This window comes from Lynx rufus, unplaced genomic scaffold (assembly GCF_022079265.1).
Source record: "Lynx rufus isolate CCGP_SWC_20201006 ecotype Redwood Valley unplaced genomic scaffold, mLynRuf1.p SCAF_6, whole genome shotgun sequence".
Lineage (NCBI taxonomy): Eukaryota > Metazoa > Chordata > Mammalia > Carnivora > Felidae > Lynx > Lynx rufus.
The window spans coordinates 8,220,554-8,241,751 of NW_025814878.1; the positions used below are offsets into that span (position 1 = coordinate 8,220,554).

Below are 21,198 nucleotides of genomic sequence, written 5' to 3' on the forward strand. Positions count from 1 at the left end.
GATAAGTTATAAGGGGATAAGCGAGAACTCATGCACTGTGAATGAGAGAGAGTCCCCAAGGAAAGAACACCCTTCGAAGGAGCTTCCCTTCCCCCAGGGTAGAGTCAGGACTACTGGAGAGAGCATGGCTTTGGCCTACTTGATGACAGAAAGGTTCCCTGGGCTGCCCTGAGCCAGAGCTGGTCTGCAGGTGGTGGTGGATCAGGCCTTGAAAACAGGACCTCAAACCCTCTAGAATGATAAACAAGCAGTCTCCCACCAAGGTGTCAGAGAAACTTGTTGGACGGTTAAGTATCAGTTTGTGTCTGCATTAGTCGGGGTTCTCCAGAGAAACCGAACCAGTAGGATGTGGGAGATTTATTAGGAGGAACTGGCTCATGTGATTATGGCAGGTGGCAAGTCCAAAACCTGCAATGTGACTTAGCAGGCTGCAGACAGCCACAGGAACTGATGCTGTGTTCCAGTCCAAAAGCAGTCTGCTGGAGAAGTCTCTCTTGCCCAAGGGAGGCCAGTCTTTTTTTTCTTTTCAGGCCTTCAACTGATTGGATGCAGCCATCCACCTTATGGAGGACATTCTGCTTTGCTCAAAGTTCATTGATTTAAATGTTAATTTCATGTAAAAACACCTTACAGAAACCCAGGGTAATGTGGACTAAGTATCCTGGCACCCTGTTGACACATGGGCCAAGAGCACCCCCCCCGCCCCCCGCTGGCAGCTGTGCCCTAGATGAGAAACGAGAGAAGCCTGTCCCTCCACCACCCCCTAGTGACAAAACTTGGTACCAAACAGGTCCAGCTGCAGTATTCGGAAGTGGGGTGATGAAGGGTAAATTTGTTGCTGAGAGGCAACAATTTGGTAACTGACCTAAATACCCATATGCATTACCTAGTTTCAACAATTGATACGTTTTCATATATTCTTGGTGTTAGAAGTTACAAGTATTGTTACATAGTTAAATATTTCCACTTGGATTGTTAAAAATAAGGATATTATATTCTATTATTAATATGTATTCTATAATATATTCTACTTAATCATTTATTATCACATGTAACAAAATTCTCAGTAGTTCCCTAAAATCTTCAAATACCCAATTCAAATCCTCCCAATTTTCCCCCAAATGCCTTAACTGGCTTCTTCAGACCAGGATCCAACTAAGGATCCCACATGGAATCTGCTGGTTACATTGTCTAAGTTTAGAATAGCCCTGCCAACTGCTGCCCCCTCTTTTTTTCATGACATTGCAATGAATTTGCATTTGAGAAGATCAGGCTACTACAGTGTCATTTAACTAATTCCTCAAGTCACAGTATTTCCTACAAACTGGAAGTTGGAGCTTAACACTCAGCTAGTTTTGCATACTCTCTCCCTTTCCTCTGATTTAGCATTTTTGTCATTAAAATATATACCAAATAAGCCAAGTTTGAATGCTCTGATGTGCTGAGATGTATTTGATTCTCTAAAATACATGGACAGATGAGAAAAATGACTTCACCCTTGTGAAAGGAGAAGAATTTATTGTTGAAAGTGAGCTTAAAGCTAAATCAGTATAATATTTTTTTTATAATTAAAGTTTATTTACTGTGAGTGAGCACATGTGCAAGCAGGGGAGGGGCAGAGAAAGAAGGAGAGAGAGAATCCCAAGCAGGCTCTGTGCTGTTAGCCTGACTCTCGAGGCTCGATCTCAAGAACCATGAGATCATGATGTGAGCCAAACAGTCCAGTGCTCAACCAACCGACTGAGCCACCCAGGTGTCCCTAAATCAGTAGAATCTTTATCAGTATTTTTTCACATAAGATTTAAAAGAAGTTTAGTGGCTCTTATTTTCCATAGGAGTCCTGGTTATGATCAGCTCTTTTCTGAGAAGACAGACTCCAGAGAATTGGGGTCTAAAAGGGAAGAAAGCCTGGGAATGTCTGTTTGAGGCTACACAGCTGTGAAAGACCTCCTGGTGTTGAGGGCAACAGAGATTAAAAAGTGCTTACTGTGCTTGATAAAGAAATACGAGGGGTGCCTGGGTGGCTCAGTCGGTTAAGCGTCCGACTTTGGCTCAGGTCATTATCTCACAGTTCGCAGGCTCGAGCCCCACATCGGGCTCTGTGCTGACAGTTCAGATTCTGTATCTCCCCCTCTCTCCACCCCTCCCCAGCTCATGCTCTTTCTCTGTCTCAAATATAAATAAATGTTAAAAAAAAGAAACAAACAAACAGGAGGGGCGCCTGAGTGACTCGGTCGGTTAAGCATCTGACTTCAGCTCAGGTCATGATCCCACAGTTCGTGGGTTCAAGCTCTGTGCGTCGGGCTCTGTGCTGACAGTGTGGAGCCTGGAGCCTGCTTCAGATTCTTTGTCTCCCTCCCTCTCTCTTGTGTGCACATGCTCACTCTCTCCCTGAAAAATAAACATTAAAAAAAAAACAAAAAACAGGAGACATCCCCATGGTTCTTCCATGGTGTATGTGCTCCTTATTGCAAGGAAGAGTAGTAAATTCAATGTGTTTAACTACAAGGAGTGGAAGGGAGAGTAGGGGAGGGGAAAGAACTACAGGAAAGGTCAGTTATCCATAAAGAGAGAAGGCTGGAAATGCTGATTCTAGTTTTTGAAAACATGAAATTAACTAAGGAGTACAATTATGAGAATAGCTCTATCTTGTAGATAATGTTAATTTTATAGTAGTTACAACAAAGTAGAATTTCCAGAGAAATAAAATGACTTAATTATTAAGGTTATATGATGAAAGGGTTAAAGAATTAGAAGACATTCCATTAATTCCCAAACTGCAAGCTTTTCTCTATTTGTTGAACCTACAGTAATCTAAATTCTTATAAGCATATGTTCTACACAAATTTAAAAGTATATCATTGTGAGGTAATGTGTTTCCTCTTTCTTAAGTCAACCTGTATTAATTAGCCAGATTTCCTCTAGAGCCCTAGCTTGTACTATCCTTCAGAGTAATTTGTTTCACCTTATTCTTTAAGAAATAGCAGGTTTACTATTTACTGAGAAAACTCAGTAAAGACAGGTATTAATTTTAAAACTGGCCAAAGGTTATCAAAATACATCAGAGAATTTGAATTTTCCTTGTAACATTCTGTTCATGAAGGACACTCTACCTTCCCAAGCACATTTGATGAAAATAGCTTTCCATGACCTATGCAACTCAAGAATACACCAAGACTTGTTAATTAGACCACAGGCAATTCCTGCATAAGGTCCATGTAAGATGTGTTTCCCAGTTTGTGTCTTTTAGGTCTTTCAGGTTTCCTTTTTGAATGAAAGGGATATATCTATGTTAACTGAATATTACAACATATTATTACTTAATTTCTCTTTACCTCTTCTAATAGGCGATAATTAGAAAAGTTGGACTGAGATTGTGAAGAGTCTTGACTATTGAATTTCATTCTGTAAACAAGAGAAGCTCTGAAAAGTTTAGTTATCCGCACCCCCCCATCCCACTCCACTTCCTCACTCCCTGCCCCATGGGAAAAGGTCTGATAGCTGTATTAATGAAGGTGGAAAAGAACTTTTGATCAATTTTTAAACTTCCTGTCCATTAGAACATCACGGTTGGTTGGTTAGAGAAGAAATCATAATACCTAGGTAATTCTAACAATGTTACGTTTAATACATGCATCAGTAGGTGTATTATAAACACATGCAGATTAATTGACAAATTCTGGTATGAATGGACACTGGCTTCCACTTCACTCACTAAGATAGCTACTACCAGAATAACAAATGTAATTTTTGGAACCCAAGGAAGGATCAGGGTAGAGCAACAGTCGTGGCATGAGGCCAACTGGAACCCTAAGTCTAATATTTAAGGGCTTCCAAATCTGTAGCTGTTCGTATAAACAATGCATCTATACAGCTATCTTCACTATAAACCATGCATTTTGTTGCTCCCTCTCCCTTTGCATGTGCTGTGCTCTCCACCTGGAACAGACTCTTGGCTTACCTCAGCAGAAAGATTTCGAAGTCCAACCTAAAGGGCACCTTAGCCTCTAGGAATTGCCTTCATTGGCAATTCCACAGTACTTTACCATACCAGGATGACAACATTTATGGCAAGGTAATACCAGTCTCAGGACTGTGTGTTTAATAAGGACACGGGAAAGAGTGGGTCAGGGACTAGAATAAGCGTGTGTCGCTAGACCTCTCACATTGTCTCATGAATGGACAAAAATATGTTTTCTTCATTCTTGTCTCCTCAGGACCAAACATTACGCTACAACAGGCACGAAACAGGTGTGTAAAAGGCAGTTATAGCGAAAATATTTGTCCAGAAATCTGATGTGTTATTCAGAAAAAAAACAATTTCAGAGTGGCCTAGAAGAGCAGTTAATCAAAACTTACTCAGCTGTAATAGCAATTTTGAAGATGCATAACCAATCACTATGTTTAAAATTCAACGTCATATTCCTCCATAACCCATTTCTCAGTTTTTTTAATGGCACTACCATTCTCCCTCTCTCTCAAATTTAAAATGTAGTCATCTTTGATTCCTCTTCCTCACATACACTTCATTGCTAAATCCTACTCTCCTCAACGCTCTAATCCTCACGGATTCTATTACCACTGCTCTTGCCCACAATTACTTTTCTCCTGGACTACTTTTATGGTCCCCTGACTTCTCCCTCCATCCTAGCTGCTCTCTAGTTCAGGTAACACAACAGCCAGATTCATCTTCCTAAAAAACAAGGCTCTGATTTTGTCACTCTTTGGCTCAAATGCACTGCTTTTGCTTATTAAGTAGGAACTTAGTAAGTTCCTACTGCCTTCCAAATAAAACTCCATGTCTTAAGTGTGTATACAATACATCCATATCCACATCCAGCGTTATTTCATATTGGCCCGTTTTACTCACTACCCCCATTAGGTCACATCAAATTCATTTTTTCTGATAACTGCACTTGCATTTAAGTTTTCCCCCATCATGTTCTTTATGCCAGGCCACCCTCCTCCCCAGTCCTTCAAAAGACATCCCCAGCAGCAGTGGTTTTCACCTAGAGGCAAGCTTGCCCATAGGGGACATTTGGCAGTATTTGGAGGCTAAAGATGCTACAGTGCACAGGACAGCCCCCAAGAAATAAGTACCTGGGCCAAAAAGTAAACAGTGCTGAGGTTGAGAAACCTGTCTAACAGATTACTCCCTATCTTAGTATATAAAAGTAAATTCTCTGTCCTCTAAAAATTCTCAGTGTAACCAGATGTATCTGACTTATCCAGTGTTGCATTATAGCTATATCTTATACACCTTATCTCCTTCCCTCCATGCTCATGATGCTTTTAATCATTTACTGAGCATCTGTTATGTCTATTAGGTGGCAGGCCCAGATAATAAGAACAAGGGCAGGTACCATGTCCCAATTATTTCCAGATACTCCATAATATCTTGCATGTTGTAGGTCTGCAAATAAGAATTTGCTGAGGGGCACCTCAGTGGCTCAGTTGGTTAAGCTTCAGCTCAGGTCATGATCTAATGGTTCTTGAGTTCAAGCCCCACGCTGGGCTCTGTGCTGACAGTGTGGAGCCTGCTTGGGATTCATATTCTCTCTCTCTCTCTCTCCCTCTCCCTCTCTCTGTCCCTCCCCCATGTGCATGCACATGCTCTCTCTCAAATAAACTTAAAAAAAAAAAAAAATTGCTGAAAGAGGGCAACTCTCTCTATGCTTCATTTTGTACCTAAAACCTCAATAATTCTGAAATTGAAGTGCAGGAAGAAAGAGGTACATACATCTGTTGATATCTAGTAAAATTCAAAATGGCCCTTCCTACGTTTCTCACTAAAAATGAAATTAACAGATGCTCATGAACCTACTGAACAAATTATTTGTCAGTTAAAAATATTTCAAAATAATCAATATTTCAGTAGTAGTCTAATAGTTCAAATCAACATTAAATAATAGGCTGAGAAAGAATGTAATAAACTATTCCAGTATACAATAAAATATGCTTAGCTATGTATATTGCTTTTTATTGCTACAGTAATTTTAATTTTCCTAATAACAGATCTTAGCCTTTTCCTGAAAAGATCAATAACTGCTGGAGAATACCTTTTAAACAGTAGTTAAGGTCCAATATAGTACAGGTGCTCAATTAATTTAATGAAAACCCTTTCTCCCCTCAAATTTCATACATTTGTCCACATCTGAAAACAAAACAGGAGTAAAGATCTCAAAGGTCAAATGGGGAAGTAATGTGAAAATGTACTATAAAATCAGGCCTACCCAGCAAAGGAGTAAAGTACAAGGACTTATCCAGCAGAACAGGATTGCAGGGGCACCTCAGTGGTTCAGCTGGTTGAGGGTCTGACTTCGGCTCAGGTCATGACCTCACGGTTCATGAGTTCAAACTCATCGGGCTAGCTGTTGTCAGCCAAGAGTCCGCTTCTGATTCTCTATCCCCTTCTCTCTACCCCTGCTCCACTTGTGCCTTCTGAAAAATAAACGTTAAAAAAAGACAGAAAAAGAACAGGATCGGAATTTTTGCTTATGAGCTGTGTAGTTCTCTGAGAATTAACTTCCACTTCCGAAAAATTAAATAGTGCCAAGGTTATTGTCAGAATTAAAGACTAACATTTACAAAATGCCTAGAAGACAAAAAGCTACTATAGTTTTAACACCCATTCAACAAATAACTCACTCCCCTGCTGAAATCCCTCCAACAACTACCACTGCAATCGGAAGAAACTCTAAAGTCCACATGTAAACCTACAAAATCCTACAGGATCTGGCTGCCACCTCTCTGACCTAATCTCCTCTAGCACTTGCTCAATGTGCTCTAGACATCCTTATCTCCTTGGAACAGCCACGCACTTTCCATCTCTACCCTCTGCTTATTAAGCCGATCTTTGCAGTGCCTACCCAACAGATCTTGGTCCAAAGCCTCCCAAACCCTCCTGACCACCCAGAGTCATTAATCTATGCCCCTACTGCCCACTCCCTGCCCCATAATCTAGTTTTATATTGCTCTTTCCTGAACTACAATTGTTAACTGTCAGTTTCTTTCCCATTAGCATGAAAACTCCTTGAAAATCAGGGCTTTTGTTTTTCCAACCATGTATCTCCAGGACCTAGCTCCAAGACGGGGCTAAGGCAGGCGAGTGGGACACATCACTCAGATGCAAAATTTAAGAGGATGCCCAAATGCCAGTAATCCAGAAAAATATGAATTTAAAGCAACATTCTTAAAGATGAAAAGTAATGTAAAACACCATGACGAACTATCATAATTATGCATAACGACGGGATCCAACCAGCCTGTGCAAAATTCACCCCAGTCCCCGCCCTGCCTCACTAGGACTTGCCACCGATATAACTGAGCGATTACCGTAAATCGAGTATTAACTCTCTCTAAAGCTGCAGAAAAGCAAGAGGGAGAACCCAGAAGAACCAGAAGGCAAGGAATTGGACTTTTTGGAGCTTACACCCTGTAGCTTCACCGCGCTGTGGCCAAAAGGCTGACGGCAAGGCACGCACTGTCACCAGTTAAATGCACACTCGGGCTGAAAAGTTCAGCAGGGCTAATACTGTGGTGCCAGTTGTCAACGAAAGCTTAATAAATACTTCAACCCATTCCTGACATCACTAGAAAATCATTCCCTTGGCCCGAGGCTTCCAGCCCTAGAGTGTGGGGACTGAAGCTCTCACGGCAAGACGTTTTATAAACATCTATTTTTGGAGGAGGACTGCTGTCTCTCGCGCTTGGCCCCTGAGGTAAATAAACAAAAACCCAGGAAAGCGTAGATACAAGTCTAATAAACTTAACGTCCGTACAAAGTAGCGGTGGCTGGAGCACTCTGGTTGAAAAGACAAATAAATACGCTTACAAGAAAGAAGCGACTGTCCCACCGCGGGAAGGCCACGAGGACACGCAGCCCCAGGTCTTCAGCCAGGGCAGGTGCGAGACCGACGGTGCGCGCGCCACCGCGGCCCGCCCCTGCGCCTGAGAGAATCGCGCAAGCGCCAACCCGCCAACTCTGCAGCTACCGCCCGCCAAAGGCGCCTGCGCAAACACTGAGGGCAGAGGGAGGGGCGAAAGTGAGAGGGAGAGAGGAGCGCGCCTAAATCCTAGAGAGGCGGGCTAAGCGGCTACGGAGGGCTGGGGGCAGGGCTTGTCTTCCGGAAAGTCTGGATTCCCGGACGACCGGAGTCGCCGCTCACCAAACACCCACTTGTGTGCTGCTCGAAGAAAGTCGGCCACGCTATATAACCATGGGAAATCTTCGGACAGAAGCCGGAGCTGCCTTCAGGATGAAATTAGGACTCGGAGAAGACCCGCTCGCAAGACGGAAGGAAGCGTGGCGGGTGCACGCATGCGTGGTAGGCTACCTCCACGTGCGGCCGGGCCCGGGCCTCCCCGCGCTCAGAGGCCCCGCCCCCAAGCCCGTCCCCAGCCGGAGCATCTTTCCGGACGCGCGGAGCCGGCTGGAAGGAGGAAGGTTGGGCCTCGGAGCTCGGCCCCGCCTCTGCCGCCTCTAATTGGGCGTGGGTGAGGGCGCCCCCTCCCACCGCCTTCCTACTGGAGCGCGCGTGCGAGCAACGCACCCCATTGGGCCGTACGGATTTGGGCACCAAATTCAAAGATTTTAAAAGTACCAGCTGGCGCCTTTTAGGAGATACAGCTCTGTGAAGCGGGCGGCCTGGTCCTCTCCTGCGGCAGCTGTTCCCTCACCTGAGGCAGGCCCCCGACTTCCACTGGCATGAGCCAGCGCCCCTGCCGCTGCTCTCCACGGCCCCCCTGCAGCTCCTGCCGCTGCAGCTACAGCGACCTGACAGCCGCCGGGCGCCCTCGGCCCTCAGACAGTGAGTGTGAGGAGAGGGTGCGGGAGCCCGCCTTCCAGGAAGGGTATGCGGGGTTAGGGGGCGGCTGCTTCCGAACCCGACACCCTCCCGAGTCCGAGCGTGCGCCTCACGCCAGGCCGTGCCGGGCCCGGCCGGGGCGGGCGGCGGCGGCGGTTCCTGCGGCCCCGGGGAAAGAAGCCTGGGGCTCGGGGAGGGGAGGCCAGATGTGCCGAGGCGGGTGGCGGGCCCGGGTCCCGCCTTCTTGGACGCCAGCGCCCAGGGAGGTGAAGGTCTCGGCCTTTGAGGGCGCCCTTCTCCTCTTGCAGGATCTACCTATTCTCGTCCCCACCCGGCATGAAGAGGCGCCAAATGCCCCTCCCCTCCCCCACCCCGGGGCCCGGGGGCTCTGACAGGGCTCGCGAGCCGGCGGCCCCCGGGGTCTGGCCGGGCGCCTCAGCCCCACTTCCTGCGCCCCTTTTCCGTATTCAGCCCGTAGCCTCGGGGCCGCAGTCCAGTGCCCCGGATTTTCGCCGCCTCACCCTTGCTGGCGGGCGCGGGAGATCCTGCTGGCTTATCTCCCGCCTCCGCACGGCCCGCGCCCTGAGGGGCCACCTCCCGACCCCCCAAGGCTTCGCCTGGGCTTCCCCCCTGCCCGCTCCCGCCAAATGTAGGGACCCCCTCGCCGGGCCGGGCTGTACCGGGACGTCCGAACAAAACCTTTTTCTTTTTGTCTCGGTTTTCCCCTCTGCCCGGTAACCCGTTCCCCAGGCCTGGCTGGGGTCCGGGCGGGAAGCACTTTTTACTGCAAAACCGTGAATTTGCCCTCCGGTACCTGATTACCTGAGAAATGAAGAATTGGTTCTTTTTTCTTTTTTTTTTCTGCGCTCCTGAAGCCCTGGACAGCCCTTGATTCCAAAATTCGGATAGAGTGGAAGGCCCTCGAACGGTTATTTTTACCCTCTTTGTGGCTATCTGAAAAGAGATCCAAAGGCATTTATTTTTGCCTCAGAAATTACCCCCAATTTTTTTTTAATTGGTTCGACTTTGTGAGATTGGGCAATCCCTGCAAGATGCCGCTTTCATTAGAAAAGGAACTTAGAAGACTGGAAGAAAAAATAATACCTGGCTTTTAACAGGGTTAGGTCTATTTCTAGAAGATCCTCCCTCCTCCGTCTCCCTGTGAACTTCTGAAGCTTGATGGCTTTAAGAAGTGTTTTTTTGTTTCTTCCAGTTTGCCTGGTATTATCACTTGGCTCCTCAGAATATTTGCCGTCTCCAAGAGTTTGATCTCCTGTTTACAGATTTGAGAAAATGAGATTAAAAATTTAACGCAGCCAAGTATTTTTGAAGGCAGGCTTTTCTAAAATTTTCTTTTAGAGATTACGGCTGATTCCCCGTTTGTGGCTGCAAGCCTTGGGGGTCTCAGATTCTTAAGGAATAGCCATGCTTAACATCGCGCACGTGTGATTATTTTCTAGGTATTGGGATCGTAGAACTTAATCATTTAACGTTGGGATAGTTGTAAAACTTTTTAAGCATTGTAGCCTATTTATGGTATTTTCGTATGGAGTGTCACTTCTGCCTTAGAAAGTTAAAACGGAAGGTCAAACTTTGTGCAGTTAACTACAATACCACCTTTGCACGATTGGACAGTGAGTGAGTAAATGATGTTTAAAAAATGCAGTATATCGAGTCTTCAACGACATGAGGCAGATATTAGTACCTCCATTTTAGAAAAAAATGAAATGTCACAAATCTAGTCAAGGCTGAGGAAGTATTTTTACTTGAAGATGGATCTGATTCCTAGGAAAAGTATGTAATCTGTAATACATAGTGTGGAACGTATTTTGCTACTTTTAAAACATTCATGATTTTCAATAAAAGGATTACAAAGGGATTTGGCTTAAAAATGTGATAAGAATACCATATGTGATGGGACTCTGCCATACATGTAGTCCAGTTTTACATTCTTAACCCCATTTTATAGATGAGAATACAGAGGCTTTAGAAGTTAACTGCCTCCCTTTTCACCAATTCAGCAAATGATACTTTATAGCTTAGATGCTCAAGACTTAAACCCCAGGGTACTTTTTTACTCCACTTTCCTTCATTCACATCCAAAGCATCCACAATTTCTGTTGACTGTATTCTCCTAAATACATCTCACATCCACCCAATTATCTTCATTTCCACTGCAGTCATCCCAGTATCAGTTACCCAAACTGCCTGGACTCCTGTGATCTACACTTCTAACTAGCTTTCCTCTTTCCGCTTGTACCTTCCTACAGTCCATTCTCTACAGCTGCCAATCTTTTGACAATGTAAACCAGATATCTGAACTCAGAACCCCTCAGTGCTCTTTATTACACAATGAATAAGATCCGGTCTGCCCTAAAATTGTACAGGCCATTCTACTCTCCCAACCTTACAGTATATTATATGATTTCACATTTTAAAACTAAACCTACAACCAGCATCCAGATTTTGGAACCAATAAAAGGAACTAGAGTTCCGTGGAGAAACAAGTGATTCTATGGCTGGAACAGGGAAAATAGAAGATGAGCCTGGAGCATCTTGTGCCAGAAAGTAAGAAATGCTCCAAAAACAAAATAATGGAAGTATTTCAAGTGGGTATGAACTTACACAGTGGTGAAAGCTGAAACAATTTGAGCAATAACCTAATGTAGTATTTGGATTATAACCCAAAGTCTATGAGCCTATATGTATACTTTATTTATACACACACACACACTTTTATCTCACTTTCCAGGATAAGGTAATGGAATGAACACTAAATTTATAGTCAGGAATGGTAATCTGTCTCTCTTAACTACCTGCGAAATTGTGGGCAAGCTACTTAGCTGAGCTTCAGTTGTCCTTATTTGTAAAACTAAGATAATAACCTCTTCACCCTACATCAGAAGGTTGTGAGGATTGAATGTTTGAAAACAAATTGGAATTGTAAACCTCTAAACAACTATAAGATGCTTGGTACCTGGGTGGCTCAGTCAGTTGAGCCTGAGGCTTTGGCTTAGATCATGATCTCATGGTTCCTGAGTTCAAGTCCCGTGTCCAGCTTTGTGCTGACAGCGCAGAGCCTGCTTTGGATTCTCTGTCTCTCTCTTCCCTTCCCCCACTTGGGCTCTCTCAAAAGTAAATAAGCATTTAAAAACAATTGGAGTGCCTGGGTGGCTCAGTCGCTTGAGCATCTGGCTCTTTGTTTTGGCTTAGGTCATGATCTCACAGTTTGTGCGTTGTAGCCCCACATCGGGCTTTGCGCTGATAGCTTGCAGCCTGCTTGGGATTCTCTCTTCTCTCTCAAGTAAATAAACTTAAAAAAAAATTTAAAACAATTAGAAGATGAGTGAATCATCATTAGCTCTAAATTTTAAAGAACTTCATGTTCAAACAGTGGTGTGGAATGAAGGGTTCTATGGGATAGTTCAGTAACAACTCTGCTAAGTAAAATGAACACGAAGAATGCTTTTGAAAAGAATTAAGAGTTTCTGACGTACGTTTTTCAGGCCTCTTCCTTTTAGGCAGCTAAACAAAATAAAAGGTTTGTCTTTGTAGGTGTCTTTGCCCTCAGATAAAATGTGGTCCTATGTAAATCATACTTCATTCTTGAGGCAAAATTTAAAACAATCTGTCTTGGAATATTTTAATCTTCCAGGTGAAAGAGAACCCCTCAATAATTTATTCTAGCATTATGATTAATGTTGGTGTTAGTAAATGTCGTTTATTCTTTATTTGCTTTTTGTATACTTGAACTTAGTTTGAAATGAGTTTTTAGGGCTAGTCCAAGTTTTAGTGGTGTTCTGAAGTATATACTGTGTGTCCTTCACTGTGTTAAACATTGGGAATTTCAAGAGACTACCTCCCTACAGGTGTTCTTTTAGTACTTAAAGGTTTTGCTCTAAATAAAAGCTGTAAAATTTAACATGGACAGATTACCAATACTTAGTACAGACTAAACAATCTGACTGGTACATACACTTAAAAGATAGATTGTTACCTACCTATGATTGGTTTGCAGGGGTAATATTAGGTGTAGAATACATTTGAAGCATAATACTATTCATATACTCAGACTTCAATAATGTTAAGTAATGTTCCTGAATCAATCTAGTGTATTCCTTCCCAGAATTGTGCTTTTGTTCAGGTTACCTTCAGTGAATGCTTTCTCCAGCCTCTACTGCCTGACAGAATCCTAGCTATCCTTTAAAGCAGTAGTTCTCAACTGAGAAATCAGACATTTTGACACCACTGCCTCTCCCCACCCAATATTTGTCAGCAACTGGTGATTGGAGACATTTTTTATTGTGCCACAGGGAGTAGAGGCTGCTAATGACATCAAATGGGTAAAGCCTGCTAAACATCCTAAAATGTAGAGGGCAGCCCCCAACAACAGAACTATCCAATCCAAAATGTTAGTAATGCAGAGATTGAGAAATGCTGATGTAAAGATATTAAGTGCTGCCTGTTCATTTGTAGCTTAGCTGGTTTCTTAGTTGAACAATTAGTTGAACTAATTGCATAGTTTGTTAATAGTATCATAATTTGTTGTTTTTCCCTCTTATGCTACTTATAAATAACAAGCACATTGTCTTCTCCAGTTATTTAAGACAGCTGAACAGTAGTGCACACCTGGTTCCCTACCACCCTCACATTCTTATATCTTGTCTTACACCAATTATAGTGTCACTCTTATTTACCAGATCTTCTGATTGGTAGCTGAACTATTAATTCTTCTGACTCTTTGGTTAATTAGTTATGAGAAATTTTCATTCAATAATTGAAGATTGCAGTCTCTAGTACATACTAGGCAAGATAAAGGGAGATGTCCCTGTGCGTGAGTTCACTATCCAGTAGGGCGGACAAACATCTTAAATATATCAGACTGTCACCCTTACCACTGATCCAAATAAAACTTAAGAGATGAGAGCTCTGGGACTTCAAGGAGATTTTAAATTAAGGGTATTTAAATTTATTGACTTTAGTTCTTTCTTGAGTAATTATTGTAAGGCTTATAATAATTGCTAGTGTTTCACTCTTTTTTTTTTTTTTTAATTTTTTTTTTCAACGTTTATTTATTTTTGGGACAGAGAGAGACAGAGCATGAACGGGGGAGGGGCAGAGAGAGAGGGAGACACAGAATCGGAAACAGGCTCCAGGCTCTGAGCCATCAGCCCAGAGCCCGACGCGGGGCTCGAACTCACGGACCGCGAGATTGTGACCTGGCTGAAGTCGGATGCTTAACCGACTGCGCCACCCAGGCGCCCCTAGTGTTTCACTCTTATATAAAATTATTTTGATTCTTACACACTTCCCCTCTCCATTGGTCTTAAACATATTTACTGTCATTGGTTTGGGTTATGCTTAAGTCAGAGCTGATTTTAATGCCATTTCAAGTTCAGGGATTGTAGAAGTGTTTGTGATTACTATAAGGATTTCTCTGACTTCAGACCCCACTCGATGCATCACATTTCCTTATTTGTTCCATAAGCACAGATACTTATTAAATAGTCCCCTTTTCCAGTATTTTTTACTCAGATAACAGACTCGAAAAGCCAAATATTACAATTATACAATTGTACAATTATACTGCTTTTAGCAGTCTTCCGAGGTACCCTTTTAAGAATAAAATACATGTACTTACTAAAAGATTTAAGTAGTATTCATTGTCACATCTCAGTAATTAAACTTGGATTCCTTCACAGGTATATAGTGCTGAGAGAATGCAAAGTAATTAAACCTCTGTATATCCCAATATAAGAAGTAGAAATGTATGAAAATTTTGTCATTTAGTAAGTGCTTTGTTTTGTTTCTTGTAGGTTGTAAAGAAGAAAGTTCCACTCTTTCTGTCAAAATGAAATGTGATTTTAGCTATAACCATATTCATTCTGGACTTAAGTTAGTGAAGCCTGATGATAGTGGAAGACAAGGTTCCTGTACTCCTGCATATTTGGAAGGTTCTTATAAAGATTGCATTAAAGACTATGTGAGGTTATCAGATATTGGGTCACCAATCGTGAGCCCCAGGATTGTAGAACTTGAATCTGAAAACGAAAACAAGCTCTTTCATAACAAGGAAAATCAGCATGTGCAACAAATCCTTGATAGTTCAAATGAGATCGAAGAACTAGAGACCAGTGGACCTTATGAAGACAGTGGCTATACTTCATTTTCCCAGCAAAGTGGCTTCAATGAACATGAAGAGAGTAGCCTTCCCTTGGAAAATTTCAGTGACAGTCCACAGTCCTGCCTGCTTCAGATGCAAAGCCCAGAGCAATATCCCAGCAAAAACTTGCTGCCGGCTCTTCACTTTGCCAAAATGGTTTGTTCAACGTTAAAAAAGAATGCCAAACGAAATCCTAAAATAGATTGGGAGAAACTGAAAGAATTTATATTCAGTGGAAATTTTGGACTGCAGAACATAATTGGAAGGAAAATGGGCCTAGAATATGTAGATATTCTCAGTGAACTCTTTCGAAGGGGACTCAGACATCTCCTAGCAAACATTTTAACACAGCTCAATGATATGGACTTAATCAAGTAAGTATGGTTGCTTTGAGTGTTAGTATAATCCACTGAACATTTTTGTTAAGATGGCTCAGCACTACCAGCTCATACAAAGACATAAGAGGGAAGTCTTTTACGTTGTTTGAGGTAATGACTGCCTGATAGCTGGTATTTGACCACTTGTATGCCACTAAGATGAAAGAAGATTTTTAAAGTAAGCATTTAATCCAGTTATTTCAAATTTCATATTTATACTATTAGCAAACTATTTTTGTTAAATTGGGATTTTTGTTTCTGAAAATTACTAATACTTAAACTACATCATACCTACTTAACTATAAAACAACAGCCTAGTTCTGGTGTATAGATCCAGTAGGCTTTATGAGTTCTGTCACACTTGAAAATATGAAATAGTTCCTGGTGTTTTTAGGCCATTTTTAATGTAGGGCTCCCCTAGGTTTGACAGTGATAAAAATAGGGAAACCCACAAGTAGATCTGATTGTGACTGTTTCCTTAGAAACCTCATATTTCCCTTTCTTCCTCATTCTACCAAATATGAGTTAGGATGAGGTGACAGAATTAAGATAATTATAATATAGACTATTGGATTAGATCCCACTCAAACAGGTGTGTTTTTGGCATTTTTGGAAAAGTTGTTAGAGGTACTTATCACTGGTCTTTATGAAAAATAGCTAAAGCAAAATAGAAGTATTAATTTTTATAGTTGGCTACCTTCTTGAGGGATAATTGGCATCACAGCTTCTTTGTTAACAAAAATGGATTTTTGAAATTGATGTCTACTAATAGCAATATGTCCTAGAATACTTTGAAATTTGTCTACAACTTTTATTGATATCGAATAGCTAACATAGTGTCATATATATATACTAGGGGCTACTTATTTGATGTTTGCAGATATTGTGAAAAAATGAAGTATCAAGGAATGATTGCATTGGTTCTTAAGCCCAGATGTACTTAGAATGACTTGATAGGGAGCTTTTAAAAACAGGGCTCTGGCCCCCATTTTAAGCCAGTTAAACCCAAATGCCTAGGCATGGGACATCCTTAAATCTTAAGTGCTGTAGGCAATTCTAATGTATAACCAAGTTTGAGAAGCGCTGCTAATAGAAATTTCTTTTTTGCATTGTTAGTATTTCTGTAGTATGTTCATTCCTCTTACCTCTTTGTGATGCCTTGTTTCCTTTATAACCTTTTACTTTTCCAGTGTGTCTAAAGTGAGCACAACTTGGAAGAAGATCCTAGATGATGATAAGAGAGCATTGCAGTTGTACAATAAAGCAATAGAGAGAGTTAATGTAAGTCTTTGCAGTTGATGTTTTCATTTTAAAAATATCTTAGAACATTACATTAAAATATAAAAGCTCGTGCTCTTTACCTTTACAAATGGGGGAAATAGGACAGATAACAGGTAATCTGGAAATCCTTTACATTCACAAGGCATTTCAGCTTTTCACTAGAACTCATTAAGCAAAATTCAAAGACAAGGGAAAAGGAATTCCACGTAAGCCATTATTTCTTGGATTCTTTCTAGAAATGGAATGTCCAAAAAGGGAAAATTGGTCACTTCTCTAATGAGAGTTGACCATATAGCTAATTTTCATTGCCATTTGTATTTTTTCAGTTATCAACATATTGAGCATTCTTAATGCAGAAGAGAATTTATCTGCCTTCCAAAATACTTGGTAAATTTCAAGATGTTTCTGAGAAAATCTGTACATGATTGAAATTTCAGGCCTAGCAGTTGGCAGACTTGGGTCTAAATTTTGGTGCTGCTACTTACTAGCTGTATAACTTTAGACAAGTATTGCTTAAATTCTCCAAGTTCAGTTTCTTTATTGATAAGGTTAGTATTAATGAGAAGTTTTCTAATCTAAAAGGTTGTTTTGAATCCATGCATGACATTGAAGTGATACTTAAACATGACTATTGTCATTTATTGATGATAAAAGCAATGACTTTTTGTTTTGGCATCAGTACTTTATAAATCATGTATCTGGGGTACCTGGGTGGCGCAGTCGTTCAAGTGTCTGACCTTGGCTCAGGCCATGATCTCGCGGTTCATGAGTTCCAGCCCCGAGTCATCAGGCTGTGTGCTGACAACTCAGAGCCTAGAGCCTGCTCCAGATTCTGTATCTCCCCTTCTCTCTTCCCCACCCCTGCTCACTAGCTCGCATGCTCTCTCGCTCAAAAATAAACATTAAAAAAATTTAAATACATCATGTATTAAATGCTATATAGACTCTAAGTAGTGCTTTCTCACAATTTCTGGTTTGCAGTTTCTGTCAGTATTATCTGTGCGAATAGTTGTATGTGGCTATATTTAAGCATATGCAGGTAAATTGGGTATAGGGATAAATCTTTTACATTCTCATTTGCCCTTTTTTTTTACATGTACAAACAATAAAAATGCCTGATTGTTAAGAATATAGGAGGATATTTTTAAGTCCTATTAAAATATTTTTTTTAATTAGGAAAAGAACATTAAGTTTTCACCACATGCTTCAACCAGAGAATATGTTATGTTCAGAACCGCTTTAGCTTCTGTTCAAAAATCAGCAGCCCAGGCTCACCCCAAAAAAGATGCTCAAACCAAGTTATCCCATCCAGGTGATCAGAAAGGTTCTACTTACAGTCGACACAATGAATTCTCTGAGGTAATTTTTTGTTTTGTCAATAAACTAGAAACTTATGGGGCCTTTATTGTTAAAAGGATTTAGAGTAAGAAATGGAGAACTTTAAATTTAATTATAGCGTAAGTAGAACTAGGGAATTATTAATGGAGATGTTATCTTCTGTCCCCCTTCATTCTGGTCTCAAAAATGTTAGAAACTGAAACAATTTATAACTCAAGTAATCAAGTTAGGAAAGTACACAGAGATGTCTTTCTATGCAAAAAGTAATAGCTACCATTTGACATTGTTTATGACCACTCAGTGATGTTGAGATCTAATTTGGAAATGCTAAGGAAACGTTGATTTTCAAATTTCTTACCAAACTTGTTCAATACTACATTTTGCAATTGCTGCCTTTTATATCTACGGACCAGAACTAAACTGGAAAAGACCAGCTTTCAGAAATTGAAGCCCTCCTATTGTACCTTCAAATCATTGGGTAATGTGTATTGTAAGTTCTACTGAACACATGGAAAATATGGCAAGCTTAATTTAAAAAACCATAACGTCACCTAAGTGCATCTTTGAAATGTTGACTGCCTTCATGCTGGTCAATAAGTATAAATTATAGTTAAGTTTAATTTTCTAAGTGTTCGTTACATAATGACTAATACAACGTGTAACGATTCAAACAGCAGTTATTGAGCATCTGCCATCAGGTAATCCATGGATAAGAAAACATGGTACCCTTCATAGCCTTGTAATCTAGAATGGAAAATGGCTACATAAAAATAAATGCCATATAACGTGATAGGTGCCTTAAAAAAGCTAGAAGTGAAAGAGCAACCAACTCCTAGTAACACTAGAAAGACTTCACAGTAAAGGTGACATTTAAGTCAGGCATTGACATGTAAGTAGCATTCATGAAATAAAAGGACATGTTTAAAGGTAGGATTAGGAAATAGCCACTGGACCAGTTGACAAGTGATATTATCTCATTGAACAGTGAGCTCCTTAAAGGCAGGAATTGACTTATGTGTGACATTGGTCCTTTATTCATGTTTTGGGGAAGCCTCAGAAATGCCCTTCTTGTTTTTACCAACTAAATTACATTCAATTCTTAACTAAAATTTGTTTATGGATTTTCTTCTTTCTAGGTTGCCAAAACTTTGAAAGAGAATGAAAGCCTCAAAGCCTGTATTCGCTGTAATTCACCTGCGAAATATGATTGCTATTTACAACGGGCAATCTGCAAACGAGAAGGCTGTGGGTTTGATTATTGTACAAGGTGTCTGTGTAACTATCATACCACCAACGAATGTTCAAATGGCAAACCCCTAAAAGCCAATTATAAAACAGGTCCTCTGCCCGGTACCAAAACAAGCAAGAAGAATTTACGACGATTGTGATCTCTTGTTAACAATCAGTTGTACCTGATTATGAAGGTTAGTTAGAAAATGTTAGGTTTTAATTTAAGAAAAGTAAAATGTATTGTAATTTCCAATTTTGTGTTGAAATCAATGTAGTACGTGGGATTTTCTCCCCTTGAGTAAAGACAATATACAACTTAAAATATTTTACAATTTAATTTGAAAAAGTTTAAAATTATCAGTATAAATCAGAAAATTTAACTATTTTAAGAAAAAAGGAAAAGTGGCTATCTGATGTTTGTAATTCAGGGATAAAATAAAATTGATTCAATTTTATGGTAAAGGAAGACCATGTAATTTTACCTAGATAATCTTAAATAGATATCTTGTTTACCATCTATTAGCATTTGAGACATTTTATTTGCCCTACCAAATTAATTCCTATTGCAGTAACTTCTGGAGTCTGTTAATTTAAGTGTTTTGTCATCTTTCTTTAACCTCTTTTTCAGTGTGTACATTTCCCAAAAAAGTACCCTTTGTGAAATCTTGCTTTTTCCTATTTGTGAAGTCTGTATGTTTTAATATTTTTGTACATAATGTAAATATTTCTGTATTTTTTATGTCAAAGTAAAAAAATAAAGATCTCTTTTGTATACATATACATCTAAATGTAAATTTTGTACCTGTTATGAATAAAATTGTTATAAGCTTAATAAATAATGTGAACCTTTTATTTTGATAAACATTTTAATCTTAGAAACAGCTAAATTAGGAAGCTATAGGAGACTGCATTGTAAAGTAAAAATGTTATCTTTGACTGCATTCAGAACACTTGTTCTAATAAGAGCCCAAGATAAAGATACATATTTTTTTATTCCTTAATTCTAAAGTTGAATATATTTTGGTTTCAGTTATGGATATGGTGAAATCTAGGAGTTTGAACTCAGACAAAAAGTCCTAAAGATTTAAGGGTGGGCCTCAGATTCTCAATAGAGCTTCAAAGACCCTCAAGGCCTTTGCCTTGCATCTCTGCAGAAGCCTAAGGTAGAGGATTTATCTTAAATGGGTTTATGGGTGTGTCTTCTCTAATAAAATAAAGCCTCCAATGAAATTAGCAGTGACTTAAGCAGCTTTATTGAGGAAAATTGACAAAATAGACAACATTCAAAGTATAATTTGACATTTTGATATATGTATATAAATGTGTGTGTATGTATATACATATATTTGACATATGTCTATACACACATGAAGCCATCACTACAATTAATGAATGTAAGTATAACCAAATTTCTTTCTGCCTATTTTTTTTTAATGTTCATGTTTTGAGAGAGCACAAGCAGGGGAGGGGCAGAGACAGGAGACAGAATCTGAAGCAGGCTCTAGGCTCTGATCTGTCAGCACAGAGCCCAAGGCAAGGGTCAAAATGAACCCTGAGAGTCTACAGTCATACCATCCTGAACGTGCCCGATCTCGTCGGAAATGAGCCCTGAGATCATGAGACCTGAGCTGAGGTCAGATGCTTAACCAACTGAGCCACTAGGCACCCCCTCTTTCTGCACATTTGTAATCCCTCCTGTCAGTCCCCAGGTAATCGCTGATCTGTCAATGTTGATTAGTTTGCCTTTCCTAGCATTTTATATAAATGGAGTCAAAGTGTGTACTCTAATTTCACCAGACATTAGAGATTCATCCATTTCGTGTGTACCAGTAGTTAATTCATTTTTCTTACTAAGCAGTATCCTGTTGGATATACCAGTTTGTTCATACGTTCACCTTTTAATGGACATTAGCTTCCAACCACCCCCCACCCCCTTGTTTTTTTGCTATTAGAAATGAAGATCTCGGGGCCCCTGGGTGGCTCAGTCAGTTAAGCATCCGAC

General features: G+C 40.6%; 1 protein-coding gene and 1 long non-coding RNA gene across 9 annotated transcripts in view; one reads left to right on the forward strand and one right to left on the reverse strand.

The window, feature by feature from the left end:
* Positions 1 to 7,943, reverse strand: part of LOC124528227 (uncharacterized) — a 117,617-nt gene extending 109,674 nt beyond the window's left edge. For all 7 annotated transcript variants that reach the window (XR_006966118.1, XR_006966117.1, XR_006966116.1 and 4 more), the window contains exons 1-3: positions 7,835 to 7,943; positions 6,234 to 6,441; positions 3,336 to 3,405 (exon numbers count right to left, since the gene is read on the reverse strand). This is a non-coding gene — a long non-coding RNA (uncharacterized LOC124528227). The remainder of the gene's footprint in view (positions 1 to 3,335; positions 3,406 to 6,233; positions 6,442 to 7,834) is intronic.
* A 229-nt stretch (positions 7,944 to 8,172) lies between these two features.
* FBXO5 (F-box protein 5) lies at positions 8,173 to 20,028 on the forward strand. Of its 2 annotated transcripts, XM_047101703.1 has the most exons (5): positions 8,176 to 8,810; positions 14,624 to 15,344; positions 16,538 to 16,628; positions 17,805 to 17,987; positions 19,103 to 20,028. In XM_047101703.1, the coding sequence occupies exons 1-5, from the start codon at positions 8,708 to 8,710 to the stop codon at positions 19,352 to 19,354; spliced, it is 1,350 nt and encodes a 449-aa protein (XP_046957659.1). In that variant the 5' UTR covers positions 8,176 to 8,707; the 3' UTR covers positions 19,355 to 20,028. The 2 variants fall into 2 exon arrangements, with proteins under 2 accessions (XP_046957660.1, XP_046957659.1); XM_047101704.1 differs by lacking the exon at positions 17,805 to 17,987 and having other exon boundaries at positions 8,173 to 8,810.
* Positions 20,029 to 21,198: the final 1,170 nt, after the last annotated feature.